This window comes from Chiloscyllium plagiosum, unplaced genomic scaffold, assembly GCF_037043375.1.
Source record: "Chiloscyllium plagiosum isolate Xiang-an unplaced genomic scaffold, Cpla_swu_hap1 HiC_scaffold_31, whole genome shotgun sequence".
Taxonomy (NCBI): domain Eukaryota; kingdom Metazoa; phylum Chordata; class Chondrichthyes; order Orectolobiformes; family Hemiscylliidae; genus Chiloscyllium; species Chiloscyllium plagiosum.
In genome coordinates this window covers 14,727,084-14,748,374 of record NW_028270169.1, presented here as the reverse complement: position 1 = coordinate 14,748,374, position 21,291 = coordinate 14,727,084, and the positions used below count along the sequence as shown (strand labels likewise).

Here is a 21,291-nt window from a genome sequence, read left to right as displayed (position 1 = left end):
AAGAACAGGTAATGACATCACTGGAAATGACATCACCAATCCAAAGAAACCTAAACACATAAATAGAAAGCAGGCCATGCCACCAGTATTCCATCCGGAGGCTCACTGATAAAGTTACCTAGTATGGTGACGAAACGTTTGAAAATGTACCTTCCAGCTCAGTGAGCAAACCTACGTCCAGAACCTCAACCTGAGCTACAAATCTTCTCAAAACCCACTAACTCGTTATCCATCTATGTTATTTTCCTCACGGCTTTGCTTTTCTTCCCCCATATAAAAGTCCACTGTATTTTACAGTAATCTCTTTCAATCCACTCAAAATTTGCACACACCATTTGATGAAAATGTTGTACACACCTTCACATGGAAGCTTTACAGAACATCTTTCAGCTCATTTTTCATGGAAATATCCACATATTTAAGTCTTTCTGTTCCTTGTATATTGCCTTCCATATTCTATCTTTGAAAGGATTTCAGTAAAACACAGAAAAACATATCATAGAGTCATAGAGATGTACAGCATGGATACAGACCCTTCGGTCCAACCTGTCCATGCCGACCAGATATTCCAACCCAATCTACTCCCACCTGCCAGCACCCGGCCCACATCCCTCCAAACCCTTCCTATTCATATACCCATCCAAATGCCTTTTAAATGTGGCAATTGTATGAGCCTCCACCACTTCCTCTGGCAGCTCATTCCATACACGTACCACCCTCTGTGTGAAAACATGGCCCCTCACGTCTCTTTTATATCTTTCCCCTCTCACCTTAAATCTATGCCCTCTAGTTCTGGACTCCTCAATCCTAGGGAAAAGACTCTGCCTATTTACCCTATCCATGCCCCTCATAGTTTTGTAAACCTCTATAAGGTCACCCCTCAGCCTCTGACGCTCCAGGGAAAACAGCCCCAGCCTGTTCAGCCTCTCACTATAGCTCAAATCTTCCAACCCTGGCAACATCCTTGTAAATCTTTTCTGAACCCTTTCAAGTTTCACAACATCTTTCCAGTAATACCAATGTTTTTTTTATTCATCACACAGGATGTGGACATCACTGGCTAGACCAGCATGTATTGCCCATCCCAGAGGCCAGTAAAGAGTCAACCATATTGCTGTGGATCGTAGCCACATGTACACCAGACCAGGTAAGGGCAACAGCTTCCTTCCCTAAAGGACATTAGTGAACTAGACGATCAACAATGGTTTCATCGTCACCATTAGACTCATATTTCCAGGTTTTTATTGATTTCAAATTTTACCATTTGCCATGGCAGGATTCGAATCCAGGTCCCGGGTCTCTGGATCAACAGTCCAGCAATAATATCACTAGGCCATTGCCTTTCCGAAGTTTCTTTACTCAATACCAAAGTCTCTTTATTCAAATGAAGAGAAGTTTATTTGCATTAAAGTGTCCCTCGCCCTTGTAAGTACAATTTCTGCTGGTAAAACTTTTTAATTCTTCAAAGGCAATAACTCTGAATTATTTCTAATAGACAGCATGACAGGATCTCTCAGTAGAACACAATTGTGGTGAGGCACTTCAACAAAACCCGATCACTGCCCTTAACTCACTATGAATCCACATGTATAGGTGATTCCAGCTGGAAAGTACAAGTTTCATAACAGCCCCAGCAAATTCAGCTTCTATGTGCAAGGGTGTTATGGGCAATGACAAAATTCTTACCAATTCTTGCTTTAATTTAGCTCATTCAAAGTAAGAATCAAACCTTGAAGCTTTCATAATCATCCATCTCAGTCTGACATGTGAGTGGTTTGGCTAGTAACCTTTGGCTAGATTTGTTTTTGTCTTAAGGTCTGAAAAACCTTAAAAAGTTTTTTTCCATGTTGAAAGGGCTACATCAATGCAGGATATGGATCTTAGAAGAAAATAGCTAAGTCAGTTCAGAGATTCATGGAGGTTTCTCTCAAGGAGACAGGTCATCGACTTCAATTGTCCTAAACTCACCTCATTAACTAGATGCCATGTTCTTATGGCATGCTTCTTAGCTGGTTTCTTCAACTCACCGAAGAGGGAAGTACTCACCGCTACTGTGAGCATTAAGATACACAAAGTGAACAGCAAGAGAGCAAGCAAGGAGCCCAGAGATGCTCCCTATTCCAGATATAAGCTTGGTGCCTGTTTTTGCACAGTGTCCCCGCAGAAGTATTCTGATGAGAGCTCGTGTGGCTCAAAGTGAAGCTAATCATCATATAAATAAGCTTGTGCCTCTTGACATTTTACTTTTCCTACCACACCACAAAAATTGTCATCCTGAAGCCACAACTGGGAATTCACTGTGGGGATTATTAAAAGATGCCATGATGTCACTGCTAATTACACGATTGCTACTAGAACAGTGTATTTATTGCTCCACAAAACATCAGTGAGAGTCAGAAACAGTGTTAAAAATTGGGCCTTCCAGTTTGTCAATCCTAAAACAGGAATACTTATTTAAAAGTCAGTCTGCATGCTCTAAATAATTAAATAACAGCAATGTATCTCTGCAAAATTTGACATTGGGATAAAGTTGCTTTCAATTAAAAAGTTAATGTAAGGAGCTAATCCCAAAGCATCTGCACTAAAACAGCTTCAAATTATTAAAACATTGAAAATAGGAAAGTTTCAGGGAAGAGGAGCAGGTCAAGCGGGAAATGCATATACGTTTTACTGCATCCATCTTAAAAGCATCAAAGCATCAACTGATTTAATCTAAATTCATTAACTTTGCAAATCTGCAAACCCATATGAATCAATCGTGACAGGCAGTTGAACAATTTGAAAATACTATCAGAGCCCCGAATATCTCTTTCCCTGCCTCTCTCCGTAGTATGGGATTCATGTCACCCGAGTCAGCCGATTTATTCACTCTTAAGGCCTGCTGTACCTCTTTCTCTGTTAATCTTTAATACTTCGCAGTTCCCTACCCTGATATCTATTCCTGCGTTGTATTTTTTCATTATGAATATCGACCCACAGTATTCACTGAGGGTTCTACTCATGTCTTCCAAGTCCACACACAGATTACCTCCATGGGTCCTAAAGGACTCTTTCCCTAGTTATTCCCTTGCACTTTATGTTAAAAAAAGCCTTTTGGGTTTACCATTATTAGACCTGCCAATGCTCTCTCTTCGCTTTCTAACTTTCCCTTTAAGATCATCCCCTCCACCTTTTACAGAGGAACTTTGATTATCTAGCATTTGACTAACTGAATTGCAGATTATCAAAACAAGATTGCAAGGTCCCAATGTTTGGCTAACTACGCTACCCAGCATTCGATTATCTGGTATTCAATTAGAGTCAGATAGTCATAGAGTCATAGAGATGTACAGCATGGAAACAGACCCTTCGGTCCAACCCGTCCATGCCGACCAGATATCCCAACCCAATCTAGTCCCACTTGCCAGTACCCAGCCCATATCCTTCCAAACCCTTCCTGTTCATACACCCATCCAAATGCCTCTTAAATGTTACAATTGTACCAGCCTCCACCACTTCCTCTGGAAGCTCATTCCATACACGTACCACCCTCTACGTGAAAATGTTGCCCCTTAGGTCTCTTTTATATCTTTCCCCTCTCACCCTAAACCTATGCCCTCTAGTTCTGGACTCCCCGACCCCAGGGAAAAGACTCTGCCTATTAATCCTATCTATGTCCCTCATAATTTTGTAAACCTCTATAAGGTCACCCCAAAGCCTCCGACGTTCCAGGGAAAATAACCCCAGCCTGTTCAGCCTCTCCCTGTAGCTCAGATCCTCCAACCCTGGCAACATCCTTGTAAATCTTTTCTGAACCCTTTCAAGTTTCACAACATCTTTCCGATAGGAAGGAGACCAGAACTGCACGCAATATTCCAACAGTGGCCTAACCTATGTCCTGTACAGCCGCAACATGACCTCCCAACTCCTGCACTCAATATTCTGACCAATAAAGGAAAACATACCAAACGCCCTCTTCACTATCCTATCTACCTGCGACTCCACTTTCAAGGAGCTATGAACCTGCACTCCAAGGTCTCTTTGTTCAGCAACACTTCCTAGGACCTTACCATTAAGCGTATAAGTCCATCTGCCACTTCTCAGCCCATTGGCCCATCTGGTCCAGATCCTGTTGTTATCTGAGGTAACCCTCTTCGCTGTCCACTACACCTCCAATTTTGATGTCATCTACAAACTTACTAACTGTACCTCTTATCCTCACATCCAAATCATTTATGTAAATGACAAAAAGTAGAGAGCCCACCACCGATCCTTGTGGCACTCCACTGGTCACAGGCCTCCAGTCTGAAAAACAACCCTTCACCACCACCCTCTGCCTTCTACCTTTGAGCCAGTTCTGTATCCAAATGGCTAGTTCTCCCTGTATTCCATGAGATCTAACCTTGCTATCAGTCTCCCATGGGGAACCTTGTCGAACGCCTTACTGAAGTCCATTTAGATCACATCTACTGCTCTGCCCTCATCAATCTTCTTTGTTACTTCTTCAAAAAATTCAATCAAGTTTGTGAGACATGATTTCCCACGCACAAAGCTATGTTGACTATCTCTAATCAGTCCTTGCCTTTCCAAATACATGTACATTCTGTCCCTCAGGATTCCCTCCAACAACTTGCCCATCAACGAGGTCAGGCTCACCGGTCTATAGTTCCCTGGCTTGTCTTTACCGCCCTTCTTAAAACAGTGGCACCACGTTTGCCAACCGCCAGTCTTCCAGCACCTCATCTGTGACTATCGATGATACAAATATCTCAGCAAGAGGCCCAGCAATCACTTCTCTAGCTTCCCACAGAGTTCTCGGGTACACCTGATCAGGTCCTGGGGATTTATCCACCTTTACGCATTTCAAGACATCCAGCACTTCCTCCTCCGTAATGTGGACATTTTACAAGATATCACCATCTATTTCCCTACAGTCTATATCTTCCATATCCTTTTCCACAGTAAATACTGATGCATAATATTCATTTAGCCTCTCCCCCATTTTCTGTGGCTCCACACAAAGGCCGCCTTGCTGATCTTTGAGGGGCCCTACTCTCTCCCTAGTTACCCTTTTGTCCTTAATATATTTGTAAAAACCCTTTGGATTCTCCTTAATTCTATTTGCCAACGCTATCTCATGTCCCCGTTTTGCCCTCCTGATTTCCCTCTTAAGTACACTCCTACTTTCTTTATACTCTTCCAAGGATTCACTCGATCTATCCTGTCTATACCTAACATAAGCTTTCTTTTTTTGCTTAACCTAACCCTCAATTTCTTTAGTCATCCAGCATTCCCCATACCTACCAGCCTTCCCTTTCACCCTGACAGGAATATACTTTCTCTGGATTCTTGTTATCTCATTTCTGAAGGCTTCCCATTTTCCAGCCGTCCCTTTACCTGCAAACATCTGCCTCCCATCAGCTTTCAAAAGTTCTTGCCTATTACCATCTAAATTGGCCTTTCTCCAATTTAGAACTTCAACTTTTAGATCTGGTCTATCCTTTTCCATTACTATTTTAAAACTAATAGAATTATGGTCGCTGGCCCCAAAATGCTCCCCCACTGACACCTCAGTCACCTGCCCGGACTTATTTCCTAAGAGTAGGTCAAATTTTGCACCTTCTCTAGTTGGTACATCCATATACGAATCAGAAAATTGTCTTGTACGCACTTAAGAAATTCCTCTCCATCTAAACCTTTAACACTATGGCAGTCCCAGTCGATGTTTGGAAAGTTAAAATCCCCTACCATAACTACCCTATTATTCTTACAGATAGCTGAGATCTCCTTACAAGTTTGTTTCTCAATTTCTCTCTATTAGGGGGTCTATAATACAATCCCAATAAGGTGATCATCCCTTTCTTATTTCTCAGTTCCACCCAAATAACCTCCCTGGATGTATTTCCAGGAATATCCTCCCTTAGCACAGCTATAATGCTATACCTTATCAAAAATGCCACACCCCCTCCTCTCTTGCCTCCCTTTCTATCCTTCCTGTAGCATTTGTATCATGGAACATTAAGCTGCCAGTCCTGCCCATCCCTGAGCCATGTTTCCGTAATTGCTATAATACCCCAGTCCCATGTTCCCAACCATGCCCTGAGTTCATCTGCCTTCCCTGTTAGGCCTTTGCATTGAAATAAATGGAGTTCAATTTATTCGTCCTACCTTGTCCCTGCCTGCCCTGACTGTTTGACTCACTTCTGTTCTCAGCTGGACCCGTCTCAGATTGATCTCTTTACTCACTATCTCCCTGGGTCCCACTCCCCCGACCTTACTAGTTTAAATCCTGCTGTGGTTCTGTTCGCCGAGCTGGAAATTTTTGTTGCAAACGTTTCGTCCCCTGTCTAGGTGACATCCTCAGTGCTTGGGAGCCTCCTGTCAAGCGCTTCTGTGATGTTTCCTCCTGCATTTATAGTGGCCTGTCCCTGCCGCTTCCGGTTGTCAGTTTCAGCTGTCCGCTGTAGTGGCCGGTATACTGGGTCCAGGTCTATGTGTTTGTTGATGGAGTTTGTGGATGAGTGCCATGCTTCTAGGAATTCCCTGGCTGTTCTTTGTTTCGCTTGCCCTGTAATGGTAGTGTTGTCCCAGTCAAATTCATGTTGCTTGTCATCTGCGTGTGTGGCTACTAGGGATAGCTGGTCGTGTCATTTCGTGGCTAGTTGATGTTAGTGGATGCGGATCGTTAGCTGTCTTCCTGTTTGTCCTATATAGTGTTTTGTGCAGTCCTTGCATGGGATTTTATACACTGCATTAGTTTTGCTCATGCTGGGTATCAGGTACACAAACCAACAGCCACTCTCAGACAACAACTCACCAAAACGAAGGACCCGATACCCAGCATGAGCAAAACTAATGTAGTGTACAAAATCCCATGCAAGGACTGCACAAAATACTATAAAGGACAAACAGGAAGACAGCTAACGATCCGCATCCACGAACATCAACTAGCCACGAAACGACACGACCAGCTATCCCTAGTAGCCACACACGCAGACGACAAGCAACATGAATTTGACTGGGACAACACTACCATTACAGGGCAAGCGAAATAAAGAACAGCCAGGGAATTCCTAGAAGCATGGCACTCATCCACAAACTCCATCAACAAACACATAGACCTGGACCCAATATACCGGCCACTACAGCGGACAGCTGAAACTGACAACCGGAAGCGGCAGGGACAGGCCACTATAAATGCCGGAGGAAACACCACAGAAGCGCTTCACAGGAGGCTCCCAAGCACTGAGGATGTCACCTAGACAGGGGACGAAACGTTTGCAACAAAAACTTCCAGCTCGGCGAACAGAACCACAGCAACGAGCACCCGAGCTACAAATCTTCTCACAAACTTTGAGTTTAAATCCTCCCAAGCAGTTCTAGCAAATTTCCTTGCCAGTATATTAGTCCCCTTCCAATTTAGGTGCAATCCGTCCTTCTTGTACAGGTCACTTCTACCCCAAAAGAGATTCCAATGATCCAAAAATGTGAATCCTTCTCCCATACACCAGCTCCTCAGCCATGCATTCATCTGCTCTATCCTCCTATTCCTGCCCTCACTAACTCGTAGCACTGGGAGTAATCCAGATATTACTACCCTTGAAGACCTCCTTTTTAAATTTCTGCCCAACTCTCTGTAATCTCCCTTCAGAGTCTCAACCTTTTCCCTTCCAATTTCATTGGTTCCAATGTGGACAATGACCTCCTGCTGGCCCCTCTCCCCCGTAAGAACATTCTGCACCCTCTCTGAGACATCCTTGATCCTGGCACCAGGGAAACAACACACCATTCTGCTTTTTCTCTGCTAACCACAGAAACCTCTGTCTGTACCTCTGACTACAGAATCCCCTAACACAATTGATCTCTTGGAAATCGACGTACCCCTCGTTGCATTAGAGCCAGTCTCAACACCTGAAACTTAGCTGTTCGTGCTACGTTCCCCTGAGAATCCATCACCCCCTACATTTTCCAAAACAGCATACCTGTTTGAAATGGGTATATCCACAAAAGACACCTGCACTAGCTGCCTACCTCTCTTACCTTTCCTGGAGTTAACCCTTCTATGTGACTGTATCTGAGACTTTCCACCCCTTCCTATATCTGCCATCCATCACATACTGTTGCTGTTGCAAATTCCTCATCGCTTCTATCTGTCTCTCCAGCCTATCCATTCCATCTGATAAGATTCGCATTCAACAGCACTTATGGCAGATATAATCTGCAGTAACCCTTAAACTCTCTTTAACTCCCACATCTGACAAGAAGTACATATCACTGCAAAGGTCATTTTTGCTCCTTCACAATCTAAAGATCCAGAAAATAACACCGTCTTATTCCTCTACAAACACTGCCACAGGTTAAATTAATAGCTATGGCTTATATTTTAACTTTAATTAAGAGACTTATTTCCAAAAACATATAATCACGAAAGAATCCACTATACTCACGACTGCAGCCTTTCTCTTGGACAGACTTAAAACTACAATTAACTAATCTGATTCTGTGCTGTCAACTTCGCCCAACAGTTCCTCCAAGATTAGTTGTGAATTTCACTGTTTGTTAATTTTCCCAGATGCACTCCAATGTCCAGCAGTACACAAATTCAAACAGCAAAGGCGGTAACTGTGCAGGTTCTCTCTCTCTCTCCTGCACTGTCCCCACCATGTGCTTCCTTTGTCTGCTCTCCTCCCTTTTAAAACTGCTGTTGTTTTGACTTTTTTTTCCAAAGTTCCAAAACAATGCAACAGCATATAAAACAGTAATTGCTGCTCCTGGAATTCGAGGAAATCACCTCCAACACCTAAAATACCTCAGAAAAACGAGGAGCAGCTCTTACAGCCAGAAAGTTTTCCCGTCCTCCATCCTGGATTACAAAATACTCCCCGCCCGTGTCCTTCGAATAATCAAGGTTCCTCTGTATACTCCTCTGGGAATTCTGCCATATTAAACCTTCTGTACCTGCTATAACATTTTCTTCTTTTTATTAATCCCAACTCTTACTTTCCTTCACATCTAGGATTCAATGGTCATAGTCTCACCTTTTGTCTTCACGGGAACCTATTTGCCAGAACTCTTGCTATTTCCTCCTTGAATGCCTTCCTCTGTTCTGATAGCTGCTCCCATGCCATTCAGACCAAACTGTATCTTATTTTAGTAAATTAGCTTCCCCAGCTTAGAATTTTTATTCCTAGCCTGTGCTTATCCTTTTCAATAACTATGGTCATTATCTCCAAAGTGCTACTTACGAACATTTCTTCCTGCTGTGCGGAGTTATTTCTTCAATGTTATGATTGATTTCTTGATCAATATTGCAACCCTTTTGCTCCTATCCCCCTATTTGTCAAGTACCCTAATTACCAGGAATATTAAGCTGCTAACCTTATCCATCTTTCAACCACACCTTGGTCATTGCTATGATATTCATACTCCTACGTGCCTGTCTGCTCCCGAAGCTCATCTGTCTTACTTCACAGGGTCCTTCAATTAAAATTTGTTCCATATAGCCTTGCTAAACTCAATTTTTTATCTCAGCTATGTTACCTCTGCCTTCCACACTCATTAACATTTTCATTTCTGATGTCATCTCAGCTTCTTTCCCTGCTGAACTACTGATCAGAATCCCATCCACCTACCAATCTAGTTTAAGTCCACCCCAATACTATTAAGAATTTCCCACAAGGATACTGGTCCCATCCCCTTTCAAATCTAACCTGTTTAACTTCTACAGGTCTCATCTCCCCTCAGTCTCAACGCCTCAGCATTCTAAAGCCCTCGCTCCTGCACTACCTTTCCAACTATGCATTCATCTGCTCTATCTTTCGATTTGTAAGCTCATTACTACATGGTACCAGGAGTTATAGAACATAGAAAAGTAAAGCACAGAATAGGCCCTTTGGCCCACGATGTTGTGCCGAGGTTTAATCCTAATGTAAAATGTAGTAACTTAACCTATGCACCCCTCAACTCACTGCTATCCATGTGCATGTCAAGCAGTCGCTTAAATGTACCCAATGACTCTGCTGAAGGCCTTTGAAGTCCTGCTTTTCAAATTTGACCTAACTCTGTAAAGTCTGTTGCAGGACCTCATTGTTCTTTTTTGCTTATATCATTGATTCCACATGGATCACGGCTTCTGGCTGTTCAGCCTCACCCTTCAGAATGCCCAGCAGCCATTCTATGCAGACAGGCAGGAGGCCGGAAGAACACAGCAAGCCAGACAGCATCAGTAAGTAGAGAAGTCAATGTTTCAGGGGTAACCCTTTAACATCCTCACTATGGCGCCATTGCATGGTTTGCAAATGAGATGTAGTCTGGGGATTCCCTCGAGCTGCCTGGTCTCCTTCTTTCTGGTACTCACCTCGATTCTCTCTGCCCACACTTCCTGAAGGTGCAGGGCAACCATGTCCTGAAATGTGCTTTCCTTGAACCACTCAACCTCATGAATGGACCATAGTATTCCCAGCTGCTGCTCAATCTCCAAAACTCGGAATTTGAGTTACTCCAACTTCCTGCACACATGGCCATCCAGACGACTAAGAGTTCCCACATAGTGAAGCTTGTGGGAATCACAGGCCTGAGTTTCTCAGACATGATCTGAACTAAATAGAATATGGACTCTTGTTTTTATTTTGCCCTTCCTCCTACTCCAATGTAGATAAGAAAAATGTTATTCTTGTTTATGTCAGGCAAACAAATACAACCCCTTAACTCTATAAAACAAATTTTAAAGTTGTGAAATATTATTTATGTAAAGCTTTTTATGCTGTACTTAGTCTATGCTGTCTATGGTCACGAGAGAGAAATACTCAACAATTACCTCCCTGCTCTTTTCTGTCACATTTTGCTTTTGTTGAAGCAGTCCCTCCACTGCTCCCTCTCTGCTTATTGGGCCTGTCCACACTCATTGCTCCTTTTAACTTGACTGCTGTCACTTCCCAGTTCCCCCACACAAATCCACAGCCAGTCTCTATGCTTTGGATCTTTGCTGCATTTCTTGATGATGCTGATCGTCTGCCACGCTTGCTGCTTTCGGGTGATGTGAACTGCACATCTTGGGGTCCTTCACTTCATCAGCTCTTCTTTAATGCAGCGCTTTCCCATGTCCAGCATTGAAACAATATAAGCAATTGCTGTTATGGATTTCTTATACTCACCCTAACTCAGCAGTTCTGAGCCCATGGATTCAGAATATTGGCTACACCACACAAACTGGCATGACTTGGTTACTAAATTCGGCTTTCAATTCTACTGATTATAAATAGATAGATAAACTCAAGCTTGCATAGATCATTGGCTTGTCTCCATTTGAAATACGTATGAAGCTTTGCAACTGCATTGGAAATGATGCCTGGACTTGGAACCCAAATTCTTTATCAAGATATACATTTTTCCACTGAGGAAACTAAGTTAATGAAACAGATGTAAATATTCAATTGGATTTGGACTTCACTCATAATACAACTGATATTGGTGCAAAGTGGTTTCATTTTGAAACCACATTTCAGTTCTAGTATAAATACAGCCTGAATGTGATGTTAGAGTTTAACTGAACATTCATGTTAGATAAAAAAAACACCAATCTAGTTGGCTTTAGAATTATTTCTGCCTCAATACCCTGAGTAACTCTCCACTTGAATGTTATGAAACAAAACTAGTAGTGTTAACATAATGCAAGATTAATAACAAAAAACAAATAGTTAAAGAGTTAGCAACTGGAGATTAGTTGGCTTTGAATCATTGTTTGAATGGCTATCTTTTAAAACTGATTTCCATGAAGAAGCTATGCTTTATTACTTGAGTTGCAGATTCAGGGTATGGTAGATTTGAGAGTGAAGTTGAATAGGGGTTGAGCAATTCCTGCCTGCTACATGATGCAAATTCAAAGTGGATTCACAGGGGGTCAGACAGCATCCATGGAGAGAGAGCAGGCTAACGTTTTGAGTCTGGATGACTTTATCAGAGCTGAAGTGAAGTATGGAGGGGGAAGCATTTATGCTATAATTTTGTTGTGGGGTTGGGGGGGTGTGTGGGGGGATGGAGAAGTAATTGCTGAGTGGGGAGTGTCACTTAATCTGAACATCTTTTCTCCACCAGTTCCCCCAACCCCTCCCAATTATACCATAAATGCTGCCCCCTCCATGCTTCATTTCAGCTCTGATAAAAGGTCATCTATAAGTGAAATGTTAGCTTGTTCTCTCTCCATAGATGTTTTCTGATGCTGTGATCTCCAGCATTTGTTGCTTTCAGTACAGATTCCAGCAGCTGCATAATTTGCTCCTTCAAAGTGGGTTCTCTGACCTGCTTATGGGCACTGCTTAATAAAAGGTGTTACAGGCATTAAGCATACCAAAAAAGAATTGAGAAGCCTAAAATCAAGAGACTACTCAGGTGGTTTATTTATATTAAAAAAACATCATTTCACAAGATTTCAGTTACAGCTCTGCTTTGTAGAACATAGTTTCAACTCCTGTATCAGCTTATCAAAAAGGGAATGACAGAAAATATACCTCAAGATGTTTATATTCACAATTCAGTTTCTTACTCTCAGTAAGTCCATAAAGGAGAAAGCTCCTTCAATTTCACATCTCACACAAGAGGTTTCATAAAATCATAGAATCCCTACAAGTATGGAAACAGGCCATTTGGCCCAACTAGTCCACACTGACCCTCCGAAGAGCAACCCAACCAGGTCCATTCCTCTACCCTATTATTTTACATTTACGAGGAGAAAGTTACACAAGGTGTAGAAATTATTCTACAGCTGTATAAGTGACCAGAGGACAGTTACACAAGGTGTAGAAATTATTCTACAGCTATATAAGTGACCAGAGGACAGTTACACAAGGTGTAGAAATTATTCTACAGCTATATAAGTGCAAGTAATGACTAGAGAGCTGTGAGCAGTTTTGGACATCACACCTTTGGAAAGGTATGGCAGTTCTAGAGGGATTGAGTGAAGCATAGATTTACCAAAATTCTAAAGTTTAAGTTGTGAGGAGCAAATTTGGTTGTAGTCCTTGGAATTTTGATGGTCATTGGATAATTTGATTTAAGTTTTCAAGATGCTAAGATGATCAGATCGAGTAAGTAGTGAGCAACGTTTTCCTACTAGCCTGAGACTAAGTGAAGTTTTAGAACATAGACCAATACTACACAGAACAGGCCCTTCGGCACTCGATGTTGCACAGACCTGTGAATTACTTTAAGCCCATTCGCCTACACTATCCCATCATCATCCAAAGACCGCAATTTCCCCTCAGACGTGGTTGACGATGCTCTCCACCGCAACTCCTCCACTTCCCGCTCCTTCGCCCTTGAGCCCCGCCCCTCCAACCGCCACCAGGACAGAACCCCACTGGTCCTCACCTACCACCCCACCAACCTCCAGATACATCGTATCATCCTTCGTCATTTCCGCCACTTCCAAGCAGACCCCACCACCAAGGATATATTTCCCTCCCCACCCCTATCAGCGTTCTGGAAAGACCACTCCCTCCATGACTCCCTCGTCAGATCCACACCCCCCACCAACCCAACCTGCACTCCCAGCACCTTCCCCTGCAACTGCAAGAAATGCAAAACTTGCGCCCACACCTCCCCCCTCACCTCCCTCCAAGGCCCCAAGGGATCCTTCCATATCCGTCAGAAATTCACCTGAACCTCCACACACATCATTTACTGCATCCGCTGCACCCGATGTGGCCTCCTATACATTGGGGAGACAGGCCGCCTACTTGCGGAACATTTCAGAGAACACCTCTGGAACACCTGCACCAACCAACCCAACCGCCCCGTGGCTCAACACTTTAACTCCCCCTCCCACTCCGCCAAGGACATGCAGGTCCTTGGCCTCCTCCATCGCCAGACCATGGCAACACGACGGCTGGAGGAAGAGCGCCTCATCTTCCGCCTAGGAACCCTCCAACCACAAAGGATGAATGAAGATTTCTCCAGCTTTCTCATTTCCCCTCCCCCCACCTTTTCTCAGTCCCAACCCTCAGACTCAGTACCGCCTTCTTGACCTGCAATCTTCTTCCCGACCTCTCCGTCCCCACCCCCTCTCAGGCCTATCACCCTCACCTTAACCTCCACCCACCTATCGTATACCCAACCCCCCTCCCCCAAGTCCCTCCTCCCTACCTTTTATCTTAGCCTGCTTGGCACACCCTCCTCATTCCTGAAGAAGGGCTTATGCCCGAAACGTCGATTCTCCTGTTCCCTGGATGCTGCCTGACCTGCTGCGCTGTTCCAGTAACACATTTTCAGCTATTTTACATTTAAGCCTGACTAATGCACTTAACCTACACATCCCTGAACACTATGGGCAATTTAGCACAGTCAATTTACCTAACCTGCACATCTTTGAATTATGGGAGGAAACCAGAGCACCCAGAGGAAATGCATGCAGATGTGGGGAGAATGTGCAAACTCCTCACAGAGGGTCGCCCGAGGCTAGAATTGAATCGGATTCCTAGTGCTGTGAGGTAACAGTGCTAACTACTGAGTAACTTTGATGAACCTTAATGCAGAATCACACCCGCACTGTGAGCAGATAGCTAGGAATGCATTCACAAAGTCTTCAAATGTCATAAATCTGAGCAGCGCAGCAAGCAATGTTGCCTAATCACCATTAGCTTTTTTATTTATACGAAAGGTTCCACCTTCTTGACAATTCAATTTTGGAATTCATATGGGAAAATAAGAGTCATCATGCTTTAAACAAGGAGATTTTCATACGTAATCTAATTCCCAGTTTTGTGGTGTAAAACAGCCAAAGCCAGCAAACACACTTTGTTCCACATCAACACAGTTCAGATGGGTTAAAGTATGTCCTCACATATGAAACCCAAGAAAAAAATTAAACCATAATCAATAAACAATAATTAATGTTTTCATCAGCTCACCCACCACCACTGACCCACCAGCCTATTCTTTAACTACAAATTTGATAAATTACATGTATCTCAATGTCTAATCGTGTACTGAAGTCCATTGACTTATTCAACATTGTGCTAAACAAAGCACCAAGAGTTCCAGCAGCACAAGGGTTCTCCAAGTTGCAACCCTACTTATGGATATGGTTTCTTAAAATCAAGGTCATGAAATAAGTTGTTAAATTTAAATTTAATATTTCAACATAGTCCTTGCTCATTTTGAGGTCCTTTAAAGAAAGCAAGGCCTACTCTATCCAAACTGTCTTTGCAATGTTCCAGCAATAATACTCAAGATGTGCTCCAGAATTAGCTGCATCCCTAAGTACGCTGTTCCAATACAGCCACAACATTGTCAGATGGATACGACTGTGGAAAATAACAAAAAGCAGGATAAATGCAACTCAGCCAATTACCACCCTATCAGTCTACTCTCGATCATGAGCAAAAATGATGGAAGGGGTCATTGACAATCCTATAAAGTAGCATTCTCAAAAGGAACAACCTGCCACTGGCACTCTATTTGCATTCTGCCAGGGTCACCCAGCTCCTGACGTCATTATAGCATTGGGCCAAAAATGGAAAAAAGAACCAAACTCCAGAAGTGAAGTGACAATTACTGCCCATGACATCAAAGTAGCATTTGAGTGACTATAGCATCGTGGAGTCCTAAGAAACTTGGAGCCACTGGAAATCATGGAAAACTCTCCACCGGTTGGGGTCAAAATTGCAATTGGAGAATCTTACAGCTCTTATTCATTGAAAGTGCTGCCCAGTGAAGTCTCACAGCTCAACATTTCATTATGAACTCTACAAGTTAGTGTTCAAGTAATACTCAGTTGTCTTTAGAACTTTTCTACGGAATCTGAATCCACATATAGAGTGAATAAGGACAATAGAACATAGAACAATACAGCACAGAACAGGCCCTTCGGCCCACAATGTTGTGCCGAACATTTGTCCTAGCTTAAGCACCCATCCATGTACCTATCCAATTGCCACTTAAAGTTCGCCAATGATTCTGACTCTGCCACTCCCACAGGCAGCGCATTCCATGCCCCCACTCTCTGGGTAAAGAACCTACCCCTGACATCTCGCCTATACCTTCCACCCTTCACCTTAAATTTATGTCCCCTTGTAACACTCTGTTGTACCCGGGGGAAAAAGTTTCTGATTGTCTACTTTATCTATTCCCCTGATCATTTTATACACCTCTATCAAGTCACCCCTCATCCTTCTCCGTTCCAATGAAAAAAGGCCTAGCACGCTCAACCTATCCTCGTACGACCTATTCTCCATTCCAGACAACATCCTGGTAAATCTTCTCTGCACCCTCTCCAAAGCTTCCACATCTTTCCTAAAGTGAGGCGACCAGAACTGCACACAGTACTCCAAATGTGGCCTAACCAAAGTCCTGTACAGCTGTAACATCACTTCACGACTCTTGAATTCAATCCCTCTGCTAATGAACGCTAATACACCATAGGCCTTCTTACAAGCTCTATCCACCTGAGTGGCAACTTTCAAAGATCTATGAACATAGACCCCAAGATCCCTCTGCTCCTCCACCTTACTAAGAACCCTACCGTTAACCCTGTATTCCGCATTCTTATTTGTCCTTCCAAAATGGACAACCTCACACTTGGCAGGGTTGAACTCCATCTGCCACTCCTCAGCCCAGCTCTGCATCATATCTAAGTCCCTTTGCAGCCGACAAGAGCCCTCCTCACTATCCACAACTCCACCAATCTTCGTATCATCTGCAAATTTACTGACCCACCCTTCGACACCCTCTTCCAAATCATTAATAAAAATTACAAACAGCAGAGGACCCAGAACTGATCCCTGCGGAACTCCACTTGTAACTGCGCTCCAGGCTGAATATTTACTATCTACCACCACTCTCTGACTTCGACCAGTTAGCCAGTTTTCTATCCAACTGGCCAAATTTCCCTCTATCCCATGCCTCCTGACTTTCCGCATAAGCCTACCATGGGGAACCTTATCAAATGCCTTACTAAAATTGACAGGTTTCATTCTATGCTCCAATGGAAAAATAAATATGAAGAACACACAATATATGTTCCATGATCTTGTCTGAAAATGTAATGTCATGGATTCTCATTCCAGTTGGGATTACCAACTCTAAAAGAGGAGCAACATGATGACTATATGACTTTTTTTATAACATTCAAAACTAAATGTTTGCCTTCAACATACTTTCTGCTTAGAACAATTCAATAAAGCTTTAGGATGTTTTCCTAGGATCTATAAAAGGATATCAGAGCAGATTAGTTGCTTCTGACAAAGCATAATTTCAGCTATTTGAAATCCAATATCTGTCTTCCTGGTCATATGACACCACAGCAGTCTGAGGCATGTGAAAGTGTAGCAAATTGGAAAGAATGCCAATGGCAGTCACACTGGGAACAAAATCACACCTACGGATTAAATAAACTGTACATAGTTAGCTACAGGGAAGTGGATTTTATGGGAAATAAAACACCTTCTCCCATGTTGCTACTCTAATATTACTGACAGCAATATTGAGCAGTAGCATTGCCTGTGAACATGGACTTTATGAGTGACCAGAACAAACCCATTCGGTGGCTAACATGCAAAATCTATAATCATCATCTTAACGACAAGTACTACAGGAACAATATTTTCAATTGCTGCATTTACGCTACTTTGCATACAAGTCACACTTGGATATTGGCACAATGAGAAACAGATGGTATTTCTGCTGCTTTTACTACAAGTGGAGTCAGCACTGTGCTAGATAGCCTGGAAAGGATGTGAAATGGCATTGTTGCCGTATCAGTTGAGTCATTTATGTAAGAGGGAAAAAACAGACCTGCAGTATGTCAGTCATTTACTGAGCAGATTAAAAGTACTTGTTGCAATTCTTTTGTAAAACTCTTTTCTCAGAATTTGCATTTGTAAATAATGTATTTGGAGAATAATTGGCATCCAAGCCTTACAGTTTTTTTTACCCAAGTTACTGGCCCTCAAAAGGATTCAACTCAATGCAATTTTTAATGCTAGGTCTTGAGCTGGTTGAACTCAATTTTTTGTAGTTTCAAAGTGACATTAGCTGAAGCCTAGAATTGTTTTTGTCCTCAAGGACTGAATCTTTGCTCACCACTTCCACAAAATGTCAAGATCACTATCTTAGCACATGGAGAAACACAGGTATAAACAGTGGCACTACCTTTTTATTTGAACTTTGAAATTATCAGGAATAAAATTCAACCATGACTAACAAAGATGCAATATAGCCCACTTTTATGAAACCAAATAGTTCCACTGAAGTCAATATTAAAGTGTATAACAGACAGATGATTTTAAAAGTTCATTCATGGAATGTGTGTTTCACTGGCTGAGCCAGAATTTGTTGCCCAACCCCAAAATGCTCATGAGAAAGTGGTGATAAGGTGTCTTCTCAAACTGCAATATGTACAAAGGAAGGAGTTCCAAGATTTTGATCCAGCAACAGTGATGTTACAGTAATATATTCCCAAATCAGGATGGTAAGTGGGGCTTGGAACGGCACTTACTGATGCTCGTGTTCTCACGTATCTACTGCCCTTGTCCTTCTAGATGGTAGTGGATATGGGTTTGAAAGGTGCAATCAAAGGGGCCTAGCTGAATTTCTGCAACAGATCTTTTGGATGGTACACACAGCTACTACAATCACATCGGTAGTGGAGGGAGTAAATGTTTCTGCATATAATATCAATCAAGCAGCTGTTTTGTCCTGGAGGTGTCAAGCTTCAAGTATTGTTGGAGGTGCACTCAGCCAGGCAAATGGAGAATATTCCATCATACTCCTGACTTGTGTCTTGTAGATGGTGAGCAGGAGGCGAGTTACTCACTGTAGGATTCCTAGTCTCTGGTCTGCCCTTGTAGCTACAATATTTAAGACTAGTCCATTTCAGTTTTTGGTCAACGATAACCTTCAGGGTGCTGATCCCTCACAGATGGAATTTTACCCTCATTCACTTTGAGAATCTAAATTTTTCTTTTTGGTAACATTACATAAAAAAGTTAACTGAATGCAACACAACATTTCAGCCAGGGAGGTCAGTAGACATAATGCTTTGACAAGGTTGACTTCCATAGAAGGTACTTACTACAAACTCATTTTTTTCTTTTAAATATTGAAATGCATCTTAACTTAGGGAAACATTTCCCATATTTCTACTGCTCTAATTTATATGTTCATATGGTATTTTGCTCTTAAAAAATCAATTCTTAAGTGCTGCCCTCTAAAATTATGTATTTATCATGTTGCTTTGCTTTTCAACATATAATTTGCATTATACAGCTTACATCAATATCATCTCTGTTCCAACAGTCACTGGGGAAATTGCTTTTTTCCATAACCATATGCTATCAGCTTGGCTCTCTTCTTTTCTAGATGAGTAACAGACGTTACATTCAGAATTCGAAAGCTGCTGTGCTAAAGATTCTTTCTTCCCAAAAGGTGCCTTTTTCTTCCCATGTTCTGAAGTTCTGTTTGATTGTAGCAAAAAGAAAAAGAAAACAAAAAAAAATGACTGAATTTCTTGTAGTAAAATTAAAATAGATCCACTAAACTTGGATGGAAACAGCATTCACTGACATCAACTTTCAAATTGATTCTGACCAAAATACCAAGTATTGAAGAACTCACTTTAGAACGTGTTCTGTTCTGTGCTCAATATCCCTTTTGAAACACAAGTAGCCCAGTTTCCAAGGCATTGTAGCACATGAATACCCATATCAAAAGGTTTAGTGAAGCATGATTAAAAAGAAACACAGGCTGACCAAGCATGTCAACAATATTTTTGCAAGAAAGCAGTTAATTTTTCAATGTCAATTGCACACTGAAATATCCTAAATGGATTGCTTGTTGTTTAAAAATCACAACACCAGGTTATAGTCCAACAAATGTATTTGGAAGCACTAGTCTTCAGAGCACTGCTACTTCATCAGGTGGTTTCACTAAACCAAATCAATTTGATAACTTTTATGTCAGGAATTCAATAACTTACTCAGAATCAAGAGAGTTTGGTGGACACATTTGAACATAACCTAGAAAATAAAGCAATTTCAAAATATCGTCCATTTACATTATCTCACCTGCCAACATCCAACAACAGTAAAATCTAAAATATTCTGATACACAGATTTTTTTTCCTTTATTCATCCAAGGGATGAGGGGTTCGCTGACCATGCTGCATTGCCCATCCTTAACTGCCTAGGGGGCAATTAAGAGTCAAACACATTGCTGAGGGTCTGGAGTTACATGTAAACCAGACCAGGTAAGGTTAGCAGTTTTCTTTCTAGAAGGACATTAGTGAACTAGAGGGGTTTTTCCGACAATCGACAATGCATTTATGGTCATCATTAGATTCTTAATTCCAGCTATAGGTGGTTCTGCTATAACACGACAGTTGTGTTCCTCTGCAATCTTGCACTATAGAAAATCGCGCTATGGGAAACCGCTGAAGAAATCATGCTATGAAAAACCCAAAACCCAATTCAGTAGAAAGTTTGCATTACGCAAGCAACATCCACAGTTCATCAATCACATTATAGCCAATTTGCACTGACAAAATGCGCATTATGGAAGAACTACCTGTATTTATTGAATTCAAATTCTATCAACTGCCATGGCAGGATTCAAGCCCAGGTCCCCAGAATGTTGTCTAGGTCTCTGGGTTAATAGTCCAGCAATAATACCACCAGGTCATCGCCTATTATTGATCTAACACAATCATTTCAAACTATACTTTGCACTATTAAACAGATTATACATGTTTCTTTCAAACTTCTGGTTTAAATACTTCAAGATTCAACAGTTAAATAACATTTGAAAAGTGAAGAGACAAATGTAGGTCCACAATGGATACACTAAAATTTCCAATCGTCACGCAGTTTTCTTCAATTACAACCTAAGCTATCAGACTAAACAGGAAAAAGAATATTGCACGACCCATTCAGCATATTTACTTTTAAACAGTAAAGGGACCATTATCAAAAGAACATCAGCTTGATCAAAAATAAACCTTGATAATTAAGCCTTCCCCAACAATAGGTCACTGAGCAAACAACCACAGAGAAGAACTACATGCCCATATGAAAGGAGGGAAAAACCAGTTGAACTTCCTCCAGTTAATCACAGTGACACAGAAGGTAGCTGTGAAGATTACTGGATTTAGTAACATCTAAGGAAAGTATGGGCTGAAAGATAACAAAAGGGAGACAAGGGACTAAGTCCTGCCTAAAACATAAATCAGCCAGCCAAAACAGCATGGAAGATTATGCCAGTTCTCTGCCAATGCGATCATGCACAAGCACAATGCTGTGGCAGTTCCTGTGAAAAAACATGCTG

At 42.0% G+C, this 21,291-nt stretch overlaps 1 protein-coding gene across 13 annotated transcripts in view; it reads right to left on the bottom strand.

Moving 5' to 3' along the window:
- Positions 1–21,291, bottom strand: part of ksr1a (kinase suppressor of ras 1a) — a 223,682-nt gene that overhangs the window by 154,052 nt on the left and 48,339 nt on the right. For 3 of the 13 annotated variants that reach the window (XM_087977274.1, XM_087977276.1, XM_087977275.1), the window contains exon 2: positions 19,245–19,427. The exons of the other annotated variants lie outside the window; for them this stretch is intronic. In XM_087977274.1, the coding sequence (XP_087833400.1) occupies positions 19,245–19,301 (57 nt within the window). In that variant the 5' untranslated portion in view covers positions 19,302–19,427. The remainder of the gene's footprint in view (positions 1–19,244; positions 19,428–21,291) is intronic. 13 annotated transcript variants of the gene reach the window in all.